At 39.5% G+C, this 13810-nt stretch overlaps 1 protein-coding gene across 11 annotated transcripts in view; it reads right to left on the bottom strand.

The window, feature by feature from the left end:
* Window positions 1–13810, bottom strand: part of SH3D19 (SH3 domain containing 19) — a 198073-nt gene that overhangs the window by 62924 nt on the left and 121339 nt on the right. For all 11 annotated transcript variants that reach the window (XM_050791154.1, XM_050791156.1, XM_050791153.1 and 8 more), the window contains exon 3: window positions 3412–3452. In XM_050791154.1, the coding sequence (XP_050647111.1) occupies window positions 3412–3452 (41 nt within the window). The remainder of the gene's footprint in view (window positions 1–3411; window positions 3453–13810) is intronic.

The raw sequence follows: 13810 nt of genomic DNA, 5'->3' as shown, positions 1-13810 counted from the left end.
CATTTGTTTGGGACAGGGTATGAGAGTTAGATGCATTTGACATGATAACAAGAACATCTGTGAAGTGGAAAGGTGAATGGCCTTGAAGTCAGGAAGCCAGGTTCATATCTCAGCTCTACCTTGTGAAGCCACTTAACCTTTCTGAGACTCAGTTTCACTACCACATGTAAAATGGGTCAACACCTACCATGCAGAGTGCTATTCTATAATGTATGGAAACAGTGCCTGACTTATAGTAGGTAAGCAATATTAACTAAGTCTGAATTTCAGAAAACAATTTTCTCTTAAAAAGTTAATGAAAGGAAGAACGTAAAATTCTAGATGTATCCAATTAGGATACATCAAAACACTTTACCAAAAATATTCAGGACTCATAAGAATACATGCAAAGAAAAGGACCCCAATGCTTGACTGGAACCAGAATGATTATGAAATAAGTTGAACTACTACCAGTTAAGGAATATCACTTTAAAATGGGATAAAGTCTTTCTGCTTGCCAGGGTTAGATGACTGAGTATGGGATAGTAACATATACATTTTAATGGGCTGGCTGAGATAAAAATTATTTACAGCTTTTTCTTACAGAATAGGCAAAAAGAAGAAAACAAAAGAGAAAGGCGCAATTGTTCCTCATTCTGTATTTATATGTTATCATAAAGGGATCTGTTTGGCCTTCCTGCCTAAACATCAGGAATACAAGTTTACTTTAGTGTTTACAAAGTGACTGACAGAAGAATTAAAAGACAACTGAGTTAAAACCCAAAAAACACCAGCTACTTCAAAGAAAGGGTTTTCCCTTTGTTTCATATTCTCCTTCCTCTCTCTGCTAGGGCCCTGTTTCATCGTTTTCTCTTCTTTCATGGCTCCAGTCTGATCCCTCCACTGACTGTTTCCCCGCTGCCTACAAATGTCTTCATGCTTCCTCATCCTAAGCAAGGTCAGATCTCCTCTTTCCTTAATTCTGCCTCCTCCTCAAACTACAGCCCATATCCTTCCTGTTCACCACCAAATTTCACAAAAGAGTAGGCTACCCTAGCCGTCCCAACTTCCACATATTCTATTCATGGTTGAAACTGAAGTGTGGCTTCCAACTTCAATATTTACTGAAACTGCTCTCTCATGGGTCTGCACTGACCTCCTAAGCGCCAGACACAAGAACCTGTTCTCAGCACCTTTTGCTTGGCCTGGCTGTAGTATTAAGAGCTACTGGTGATTCGCCTGTTCCTTTTAAAATCTCCTTTGACCTCTAAAACACAGCTGTCTCTTGTTATTTATTTATCTATCTATTTATTTATTTACTTACTTACTTACTCTGACCATCCCTTTTCAGCTTTTATTGCCCATGTCTTAGCTGCGCCTTGCACAGCATAGGGGTCTCTAGGTAAGCAAGATCCATCTTAGGACATCCATGGGAAGTCAGGCACAGGTTGTGATTCCCTAACAAAAAAGTCCTGAAATCCAAGGGAGTTAAGGTAAGAAGCCAGGGAACAAAGGCAGGAGCCCTATGACTCAGTGAAAGGGGGCCTTTCACAGCAGGGCTGGGGTCATTGGGTCATGCATTTTTGCCTTACGCCCCTTGAAGGCATAGCTTGTCCTCAGATGTCAGTGTCTCCAAGATTCTATCCCTTCTCATCTTTCCTATCCTGTGTACTTTCTCCCTACATGTTTGGCTACTTCCGGGATTTTGCTTATAACCGTGATTACTCTAAGTTATATCTCCAGCCAATAAATTCTTACCTAAGTTCTAGACCCTAATTTTGTATTTAAATTATCTCTCTGCCCGTCATCACCTACCACCCCCAACCCAAGGGTTATAGGCATGAAAGGCTATCAAGAATTTTTCATTTTTATATCTGAATTCTTTTCATCCTATACCATAGCATTCCCACATATTTATAGTTCACCAATGAAGCAAAAAAACGGAGTGGGGAAACATGGCATATTTTTCTGTATTGTCACCTTGTAAAATTTTCACTGGTATTGTTCAAATGCATGTTCTTCATGACCTGTGAATATCCTAAATTCATAGTAAATATTACAAATTATAGACCGGGCATGGTGGCTCACGCCTGTAATCCTAGCACTTTGGGAGGCCAAGGCGGACAAATCACTTGAGGTCAGGAGACCAGCCTGACCAACGTGGTGAAACCCCATCTCTACTAAAAATACAAAAATTAGCTGGGCATGGTGGTGGGTGCCTGTAATTCCAGCTACTCAAGAGGCTGAGGCAGGAGAATTGCTTGAGCCTAGGAGGTGGAGGTTGCAGTGAGCCGAGATCGCGCCACTGCAGTCCAGCCTGGGCGACAGTGAGACTCTGTCTCGGGGGAAGAGAAAAAAAAAAAAAACCAAGTTATGCTTCTAAAAATAGGGCACATTCTCCTCAGGGCGGTAACCTCAGTTCAAATAATGTGAAGAACATCTAAAATCCTATCTTTATCCTTTTCTAACACAGGCAATCCATGTTCTATTTTTAAAGAGACCTTTCCAGAGCCTTTTATTTTAAAAAGTGTTAAAATACCACACTAATAGCAAGTTTTGAAGTTTTAACCAAGAGATAAGGACAGAAAATAGAAATGTTCCTTTCTGATGGGAATTCTACTCTTAGCACTTCTATCTTGATGTGGCAGTATAAGCCCATCTTTATAGGCACTTATACAGTTAAAAAATAAATTGTAAAGAGGACCTGTAGAAACAAATGAACCACAAGGATTAATATTTCTTTTTTCTTTTCTTCTCTTTTTTGTTTTTTTTTTTGAGACAGTTTCGCTCTTGTTGCCCAGGCTGTGAGGGCAGTGGCACGATCTTGGCTCACTGCAACCTCCGCCTCCTGGATTCAAGCGATTCTCCTGCCTCAGCCTCCCGAGTAGCTGGGATTACAGGCATGCGCCACCACATCCAGCTAATTTTTGTATTTTTAGTAGACAGGGTTTCACCATGTTGGTTGGGATGGTCTTGAACTCCTGATCTCAGGTGATCCACCTGCCTTGGCCCCCAAAAAGGTGCTGGGATTACAGGCATGAACCACCGCACCTGGCCAGGGTTTAATATTTCTTAAACCTGTAAGATACCTCTAACTCTAGAAAATAGTTACATAAAATTTATATTAGATCACAGAAACTAACTAGATAGGCAAATTAAAAAAAAACAAACAGATTTATACTATCACACTTGGGGTTAAGAAAAAAAACCCCAGCTTTGTTCTGTAAGAGAAAAACACAGTTCTGAGAAACTGGCTTATCAATAAATACAAGCTAAAAAGTAGCTGTTTGTCTGAAATGCTTTAATACTTCTTAGGAGAAGCTACTCTTGGGTTCTTTGTAGATCTGTCAGAAACAATCACCTGCTGGAAATCTAAATCATCACTTAAAATTATTACAGAGGAAAATACAGAGAAGGAAAAAACAAACTTACATCTCTTGATTACCGCTCTAATGGATGACAAGGGTCCTTGGCTAGAAAAAGAAAGAAAACTTATTATACATTCATTAATCCTTTTGAAAAGAGTCATTCATAAGGCCAAGTCATTTCTGGGATTCAATATGGTGCCAAGCCACAAGTTTGATACATTATTTACTGGCCTATCCTCTTTACAAATCAAAAATTAAGGAAATTTTAAAAATTACCTTTAATTTGTTTTATGGGAAATATATTTGCGGTGTAAGTAAAATTTTGCCTTAAAATTGCTTTCATAGCTGCTTACATATCTTCCAGTGAAAACCTGGATACCACTCGTAATTAGACAGCATTACATTGTGCTCAAAATAACTTTATTCCTTATAGCTCTTTTGTGTTTGACACTGAAATTCCTGACTTCACATATCACATCAAAGTACATAATCTATATAGTCAATTTGACCTAAGGACCAACAGCATTTCTTCTTAAGATCAGAATTTAAAACATCACCACCTAAAAATAAAATAATCTTGTGAGACTTTCCCCTCTCCCTCCCAGACTCCCTGTCTCTCTCTCCCGCTTCTTTCTCTCCCTTTCTCCCCTCCCATACAACACCCTGCTTCCTCTCTTGCTCTTCCGCCTTTCACCATAGGATGACATGGCAACAAGAAGACCCTCTCCAGATACCAGCCTCTCAATCCTGGAATTCCCAGCCTCCATACCCATGAACCAATAAATTTCTGTTCATTATAAATTACTCATTTTGTGGTATTATAGAAGCACAAAATTGACTAAAACAATACTATTGTGCTATACAAGGGGAAAGATTAAGCTCTAGGAGGTCTCTGATACCATAGAGGACTGTAATATAAAGATACAACTGTTTACAGTAATACTGATTTTTTAAAGAGTGCCTGAAGACTTTCTGTAAAACAGCTACTTGAAAAAAAGAATTGGTATAAGGTACAGGTGAAATGTCCCTCATCCAAAATACTTGGGACCAGAATTATTTAAGATTTCTTCTTATTTTGGAATATTTGCATTATATACTTACCAGTTAAATATCCCTAATCCAAAAATCTGAAATCTGAAATGATCTAATGAGCATTTCCTTTGAACATTATGTTACTGCTCAAAAAATTTCAAATTTTGAAGCATTCTGGATTTTGGATTAGGGATACTCAATCTGTAATACGGAAGGGGTAACAGCCCTCTTAGTGAATACATCACAATCTCCTTGCTCACTACCACTGATTTGGCAGGGATAATATTATGAATTTAAAACATCCTTTGTTTCTTTTGTTGAGAAGGAAGACGTACTGATATGGATGGAACATGGAAGGTGTTACGGGTTGAAGCATATCCTCCCTCAAAAAGAAATGTTGGTGTCCTTACCAGTAGGACTTCAGAATGTGATCTTATTTGAAAATAGAGTCATTACAGATGTAAATAGTTAAGATAAGGTCATACTGGAGTTGGATGGGCCCCAATCCAACTTAACTGGTTCCTCAGAAGATGGCCATCTGAAGAGCCAAACCAAGGTACACCAAAGACTGTACCTCATGCTGGTCAACCTCCATAAGCTAATAAGCAAGGAAGAATTTGCCTATGAGTTTCAGAGGGGGCATAGCACTGCTGACACCTGATTTCAGACTTCAAGCTTCCAAGACTGTGAGATGGAGTCTCGCTCTGTCACCCAGACTGGAGTGTGGTGGCACGATCTCGGCTCACTGTAAGCTCCACCTCCCGGGTTCACGTCATTCTCCTGCCTCAGCCTCCCGAGTAGCTGGGACTACAGGTGCCCGCCACCACGCCTGGCTAATTTTTTGTATTTTTAGTAGAGACAGGGTTTCACCGGGTTAGCCAGGATGCTCTGGATCTCCTGACTTCGTGATCCGCCTGCCTTGGCCTCCTAAAGTGCTGGGATTACAGGCGTGAGCCACTGCACCCGGCCTAAAGGCATTCAGTTTTATAAGGGAAGCAGTGCATAAAAGTTCGGCAAATTTGCAGCCTGACAATGTGATAAAAGAGAAAATCTCGTTTTCTGAGGAGAAATTCGAACCAGCTGCAGAATTTGCATAAGTAACAAAGAGTCAAATGTTAATCTCCAAGACACTATGGGGAGAATGTCTCCAGGGCATGTCACAGGTCTTCATGGGGCTCCTCCCATCATAGGCCCTGAGACCTAGGAGAAAAAAATGGTTTCATAGGCTGGGCCCAGGGTCCCTCTGCTGTGTGCAGTCTAGGGACTTGGTGCCCTGCCTCCCAGCTACTCCAGCTGTGGCTAAAAGGGGCCAACATAGAGCTTGGGCTGTGGCTTCAGAGGGTGCAAGCCCCAAGCCTTGGCAGCTTCCATGTGGTATTGAGCGTGCAAGTGCACAGAAGTCAATAATTGAGTTTGGGAACCTCCACTTAGATTTCAGGGGATTTATGGAAACACCTGGATGTCCAGGCAGAATTTTGCTGCAGAAGTGGGGCTCTCAAGGAGAACCTATGGTAGGGCAGTACGGAAGGGAAATGTGGGGTCGGAGCCCAACACAGAGTCCCTACTGGGGCACTGCCTAGTGGAGCTGGGAGAAGAGGGCCACCATCCTCCAGATCCCAGAACAGTAGATCCACTGACAGCTTGCACTGTGCTCCTGGAAAAGCTACAGACACTCAATGCCAGCCATGAAAGCAGCTGGGAGGGAGGCTATACCCTGCAAAGCCACAGGGGTGGAGCTGCCCAAGACCATGGGAACACACCTCTTACATCAGCATGACTTGGATGTGAGTCAAAGGAGATAATTTTGGAGCTTCAAAATCATTTTGGAGCTTTAACATTTGACCTGCCTCGCTGGATTTCAGACTTGCATGGGGCGTGTAGCCCCTTTGCTTTGGCCAATGTCTCCCATTTGGAATGGCTGTATTTACCCAATGCCTGTACCCACATTGTATCTAGGAAGTACCTAACTTGCTTTTGATTTTACAGGCTCATAGGTGGAAGGGACATGCCTTGTCTCAGATGAGACAAAGACTGTGGACTTCTGAGTTAATACTGAAATGAATTAAGACTTTGGGGAACTCTTACGAAGGCATGATTGGTTTTAAAATGTGAGGACATGACATTTGGGAGGGGCCAGGGGTGACATGATATGGCTTGGCTGTGTCCCCACCCAAATCTCATCTGGAATTTTAACTGCCACAATTCCCAAGTGTCATGGGAGGAACTTGGTGGGAGGTGATTGAATTATGGGGGTGGGTCTTTCCTGTGCTGTTCTCGTGACAGTGAACAAGCCTGGAAGATCTGCTGGTTTTAAAAAGAGGTGTTCTCCTGCACAAGGCACATAAGTAGAAAGCATGATATATCCACTGTGGCAGTACAACTGTCGGAAGAGCAGGGAATCTGTTCTTTTTTATTTATTTATTTATTTTTGAGATGGAGTCTCGCTCTGTTACCCAGGCTGGAGTGCAGTGGTGCGATCTCGGCTCACTGCAAGCTCTGCCTCCTGGGTTCACGCCATTCTCCTGCCTCAGTCTCCCCAGCAGCTGGGACTACAGGCGCCTGCCACCACGCCCGGGTTATTTTTTTGTATTTTTAGTAGAGACGGGGTTTCACCATTTAGCCAGGATGGTCTCGATCTCCTGACCTCATGATCCACACACCTCAGCCTCCCAAAGTGCTGGGATTACAGGCGTGAGCCATCGCGCCCGGCAAGAGTACAGAATCTGTAGTCATTTAGAGGTGTTTTCTTATTTGTGTGAGCTGGCCAATTTACTTACTTGCTGGAATTGTTTCCTTGTCTGTAATATGAGGATACTAGTGCCTATCTTTTGGCTTGTTGCTAAGACTGAATAAGAAAACTCTGTGAAATATATATCATAGTACCGGGCACATATTAGAGTCTCAAGGTATGTTAAATTTCCTACCCTATTTTCCAATATAAACATTTCTGTGGTTCACAATACATATGGCTGAAATTTTTGGGACTATCCTGCCATCACCAGTGAGTTAACCTATAGTTATTATAACCCTACCTTATAAATTTAAATGATCTGCATTTCTGCAGAATTATTATTTACCATTTACAATCATTCTGAGTTTCACAACACATACTTCTCATATACCCAATCTCCTATGAAGCCAAAGCAATAACAAAACCAAGAGAATAAAACAAACCTACAAGCTTTTGTGAACACTATATTTCCCCCATTGAAAACACAGACCTCTGTTCCTTTAGGTCATCCTTCTCAGGATGTTTCCCAGAAAATGGGCATGCTGATCAAGTAGCTATGTATATTTAGTTTCATATTTAACTCTATTAAAAAGAAATTCCACAAAAAAGTTCAAAGATCTTGGAAAAGACTTTCAATTATGTTATTTATAACTACATCCAGTTTAAAAATCAGAATATGTTGCCCCGTCCTTCTCAATTCTTCTTCTTTTTTTTAATCACACATTCCTGTCTTGACTCTCTAATTAGGCTGCAAGCTTCTCAAGGAGAAAGAATGTATCACGTAACATGTGCCCACTACTGGACTAATGTGAACTCAACTCTGCTCACAGAGAGAAAGAAATATTATAATTTAAATAGTACTAGTTATTCCACCTATAATCCACTTAATAAGCAAATCCCCAGGGATAATTTTGCTGCTGGTTTTGTTTTGTTGGACTCAATGCCAGTTACATCTCACTGTATGCACGTCTTATCAAAAGTGTTTGGTCTAATGTTTAAAATAGTTTTTTGTTTGTTTGTTTGTTTTTTAAATACAAAATGTCATCTTGATGAGCATTTGGTGTTAACTAAAGAACAGCACTCACTTCTAATGGAAAACTGGCCAGGTTGACCTTATTTAGAGATGGTACAGTAGACTTCACCAAGGCACTTAAATTGGCAATAAATCTTGTACTTTTAGTATCAATTAACAGAATTTTGGAAGTAATTCTGCATATTTGGTTTTCTCCTTGTACACTTTCTTTAGAACCTGTCTCTTCATAAGTTAACACTCTGGTAGTTCCCAAGCAACAAGCAGCACAAACTCTTCACTGGTATGCTGCTAAATTTCAAACCATGTGTAATATACAGTAACATACAGTGATGTTAATCAGATGGAACTTGTCTGAGTGGGTTATGTTACATGACGTGGAACAGACACAACTTGGTTTGGGAAGAGGTATGGTGCATGTCAACCTAGCACCTAACAAATGTGGCATTTACTGCAACATATGAGCACAGAACCTAACCCTTTCAAATGTGAACACAGAAAGGTTAAGAACTGTGGGTCTGATGTATAACTGTGTTCAATGAACACCTGTTCAATGAACCAAGGAATTAATAACCAGAATAAACCTTTTCTGGGGTTATATCTTTCCTCCACAGTCAACCTAAGTGATCTATAGAAAGAGTTTATACAGAAAACCTAAAAAGACAAAAAAGGCTAAAATCTAATCCTCTCTTTTCTAGATGTGTAGCAGTATAGTAGGATTAATTTTTTTTTTTTTTTGTCACTCAGCTCTGTCACCCAGGCTGGAGTGCAGTGGCATGATCTCGGCTTACTGCAACCTCTGCCTCCTGGGTTTAAGTGATTCTCCTGCCTCAGCCTCCCAAGTAGCTTGGATTACAGGCGCCCACCACCACGCCTGGCTAATTTTTTTGTATTTTTAGTAGACGTGGCGTTTCACCATGTTGGCCAGGCTGGTCTTACACTCCTGACCTCAAGTGATCCACCCACCATGGCCTCCCAAAGTGCTGGGATTACAGGCATGAGCCACCACCCCCAGCCAGTAGGATTAATTTTTATGATTAGGAGTTATTTGTTGGTAAAAGGCATAAAAAGGATAGCACAGGTCTAAAGAGGTGTCTATTAAATGCCAGGAAAAAAATAAGAGATAAAATATAGACAAATATATGGTAGTTTCAGTTTGAAGCATCCACAACATCTACAGACTGATTTTTCAAACTTTTGTCTTTTTCAATTCTCCTGCCTCAGTCTCCCAAGTAGCTGGGATTACAGGCACCTGCCACAACGCCCAGCTAATTTTTTGTCAATTTAGTAGAGATGGGGTTTCACCATGTTGGCCAGGCTGGTCTCGAACTCCGGACCTCAGGTGATCCGCCTACCTCAGCCTCCCAAAGTGCTGGGATCACAGGCATGAGCCACTCTGCGCGGCTAAACTTTTGTCTTATTAGCTGATGATTTATTTATTTTTCATCAAACGAGTAATGTGCATTTAACTGTTAAGAGTTAACTTTAATTTTCAGCTGGGCATGGAGGCTCACACCTTTAATCCCAGCACTTTGGGAGGCTGAGGCGGGTGGATCACCTCACGTCAGGAGTTCGAGACCAGCCTAGCCAATGTGGTGAAACTAAAAATACAAAAATTAGCCAGGCGTGGTGGCACATGCCTGTAATCCCAGCTACCTGGGAGGCTGAGGCATAAGAATCACTTGAACCTGGGAGGCGGAGGTTGCAGTGAGCCAAGATCGTGCACTGCACTCCAGCCTGGGCGACAGAGGAAGATTGTCTTTAAAAAAAAAAAAAAAAAAAAAAAAAAAAAAAAGGGCAGGCATGGCGGTGGCTCACGCCTATAATCCCTATAATCCCAGCACTTTGGGAGGCTGAGGTGGGCGGATCACGAGGTCAGGAGATCGAGACCATCCTGGCTAACATGGTGAAATTCCGTCTCTATTAAAAATTAAAAAAAAAAAAAAAATTAGCCAGGCGTGGTGGCGGGTGCCTGTAGTCCCATCTACTAGGGAGGCTGAGGCAGGAGAATGGTGTGAACCCTGCAGAGCTCGTGCCACTGCACTCCAGCCTGGGTGACAGAGTGAGACTCTGTCTCAAAAAAACAGAAAAGAAAAAAAGAGTTAATCTTAATTTTCAACCAAGAAACCTAATGCCTATGCTATTCCGGGCATTGTGCTGGGCACCAAAGAACGAAGATTAACTAGGACATGGACCCTGCCCATTGGTGCTCATGGTCTAGTGAGAAGCCTGTAGATAAGAAAAGAGCTTATGATTTGAATTTCTGCTTTTCTTAAAATTAGAACATTTATATATGTTTTTTATCTTTTATCAGAGAGGTATTTTTACATATTAGTTCCTCTACTAGAATATAATCTCCTTCTCAGGCCATATACATGTTGGAATGATGTTGCACATAAATCCTAAATTAAAAAAATAATTACAGCAAATTTTAAAAAATTGAGGCAATTTAAGAAGTCCTCTTGACATGCCCAGATTCCGTGCCATAAAATACTTTAGATCATATGTAAAGAAAAACTTTCTGAAAAACAACTGACTCATCCAGTTACACCCTACTCCCTACTTAACAATGACTTTAAAATATGTGAAGAGAAGTTCTTAAAAAAAAAAAAGAAAAAAGAATTTTCTCAAACCTGTCATCCTGGTTTCAAAAACTATACATATGCAAAGGGGTGACACATCCCTTCGGACACTTCCTTAGAACGTTTGGGGAAAACCTAGTATAAGCTGCTGCCACAGACATGAGACTGGCAAGGGAACACTGCCTGGCAAGAGAAAGTAGGACACAGGAAGCTGGGTGGAAATTCAAACAGGAATCATTTGGTCATATCAAAAAAGGAACATCAAAGGCAGATGTTTTCTACATCACAGTCCATATTTAGAGTCTTAACATCTATACATACAGTAAGAAACAAATCTGGGCAACATAGTGAGACCCCTATCTCTACAAAAAAAAAAAATTAACTGGATGTGGTGGTGCGTGCCTACCTGTAGTCCCAGTTACTTGGGAGGCTGAGGCAAGGGGAAGGCTTGAGCATGGGAATTCGAGGCTGCAGTGGGTCAGGATGGCACCACCACAGCCCAGCCTGGGCAGCAGAGAAAGATCCTGTCTCAAAAACAAACAAACAAAACATAAAACACAAAGTAAAAGTCCTCTGTCCAGGGACGAAAAGGGAAGGAGAAAAGATACTAGCTTATCACTACCTAGAAAAATCTGCTATTTATAGTATTAGTTTTTTTTTTTTTTAATTAAACATATACTGAATACTCCAATATGCTGGTTCTCATCAGAACATAAAATCTATTTTTCTTGATGGGACTTAATTAAATTAAAAAGCTTCTGCACAGCAAAAGAAATAATCAGCAGAGTAAACAACCCACAGAATGGGAGAAACTCTTCACCATCTATACATCCAACAAAGGACTAATATCCAGAATTTACAAGGAACTCAAACAAGTCAGTAAGTAAAAAACAAACAATCCCATCAAAAAGTCGGCTAAGGGCATGAATAGACAATTCTCAAAGGAAGATATACAAATGGCCAACAAACATATGAAAAATGCCCAACGACATTAATTATCAGGGAAATACAAATAAAAACCACAATGTGATACTCCCTTACTCTGCAAGAATGGCCATAATCAAAAAATCAAAAAACAATAATAGATATTGGCATGGATGCAGTGAAAAGGGAACACTTTGACACTGCTAGTGGGAGTGTAAACTAGTATAGCCACTATGGAAAACAGTGTGGAGATTCCTTAAAGAACTAAAAGTAGAACTACCATTTGATCCAGCAATCCCACTCCTGGGTATCTACCTAGGTATCGTGCACTGCACAGCCTGGGTGACAGAGTGAGACGATCTCAAAAAAAAAAAAAAAAAAAAAGAGCTAACCTTAATTTTCAACCAAGAAATCTAACGCCTATGCTATTCTGGGCATTGTGCTGGGCACCTTAGAGTAAAATAAGTCATTATACCAAAAAGATAACTGCACATGCATGTTTATAGCAGCACAATTCACCACGCCCAGGCTTCTAATTTACTTTGAATTCGTCAGAAGGGATAGTTGCATGGCCTGGGTGTCTAATATCTACTGATGATGTGGCAATCAAAATCAGCAGGAAAATTCAAATGTTCCAGAAGCAGCTAATATTTGGAACTAGGTTAGCAACAAATGTTACAAACAAAGGGGTGCGTGCATGCATGTGACTATTTGGGAAGATGTCTTAACCTTAACATGTGATATTTTCAAATGAGAGCATATTCATCTCAATTAACCAGTGCAATATTCTGTAAAAAATAAAACCCTACTATTAATTCTAAAACATATGAAAAATCAGTGTGTTTAGAAGGCAGAAGGGAACGAAAAAAGGTGAGAACCACGATTTTGTTTCTCTCCATTCTTTACAAGATTAAAATAAAACTACTGTAAGGGATAATAGTGGTCATTTTAAAATGTAAAAACAAATACATATTTTAAGCATCTGAAAATGATCAAAACATTAATTAAATGACACTTCTAAAAACTTAGAAATTAGGTCAGTTTGAAGCCAAGGCTTTATGTGAAATAGTGAGGCAGATACTTTTTTAAAAAGCAAAATTTAAATGTTATTAATAAAAATGCATAAATTATTTAAATTGTTGTGACACTGTAAGATTTTTTCCACATCACATAACTTTAAAAAATATATCTTTCAGGCCAGGTGCGGTGGCTCATGCCTGTAACCCCAGCACTTTGGGGGGCCGAGGTGGGTGGATCATGAGGTTAGCAGATTGAGACCATCCTGGCTAACAAGGTGAAACCCCATCTCTACTAAAAATACAAAAAATGAGCCAGGCCTGGTGGCACATGCCTGTAGTCCCAGCTACTTGGGAGGCTGAGGCAGAAGAATCACTTGAACCCAAGAGGTGGAGGTAACAGTGAGCTGAGATCATACCACTGTACTCCGCCTGGGTGACAGAACAAGACTCCGTCTCAAAAAATATATATATAAATATATATATATTTCTCTATATATTATATAATATATATTTCTTTATATATTATATAAATATATATAATATATATTTCTTTATATATTATAAATATATATAATTCTTTATATATTATATAAATATATTTCTTTATATATTATATAAATATAATATATTTCTTTATATATTATATAAATATATATAACATATTTCTTTATATATTATATATAAATATATATAACATATTTCTTTATATATTATATATTTATCGTTATATATTATATATATATTTATCTTTATATATATTTTATATATATATATATTTCAAATGTGAATGCCCTAGTCACCCATTTCTTAGTTTGTATCACTTGATCAAAGGTTTTAGGTTAGCTAAGCCTTCCTTTGACCTTTTAGAGGCTCGTACATCATTACATTTCTAGCTTTTCACCAAATATCTAGTGATGTCTAAGCCAAAATAAAATACGTTCAATCAATGGTTGAGAAGATAATGAAGCAACAAATATATACATAACAGCAAAACTTAAATTCATAAAAATGCATAAATTATTTAATTACCAATAAAAACAAACACATTTTAAACATTCATTTAATTGAGTCTTTCAAAAATAGGCAGCTCTTAAGGAGTTACTGTTATAAAGCTGAAGGCTTTAACCAAGAATATAAACACAACG

The sequence above is a fragment of the Macaca thibetana genome, chromosome 5 (genome assembly GCF_024542745.1).
Source record: "Macaca thibetana thibetana isolate TM-01 chromosome 5, ASM2454274v1, whole genome shotgun sequence".
Classification (NCBI taxonomy): domain Eukaryota; kingdom Metazoa; phylum Chordata; class Mammalia; order Primates; family Cercopithecidae; genus Macaca; species Macaca thibetana.
Note: the sequence above shows the minus strand (reverse complement) of the source record. Positions and strands in the feature narration are given on the sequence as shown.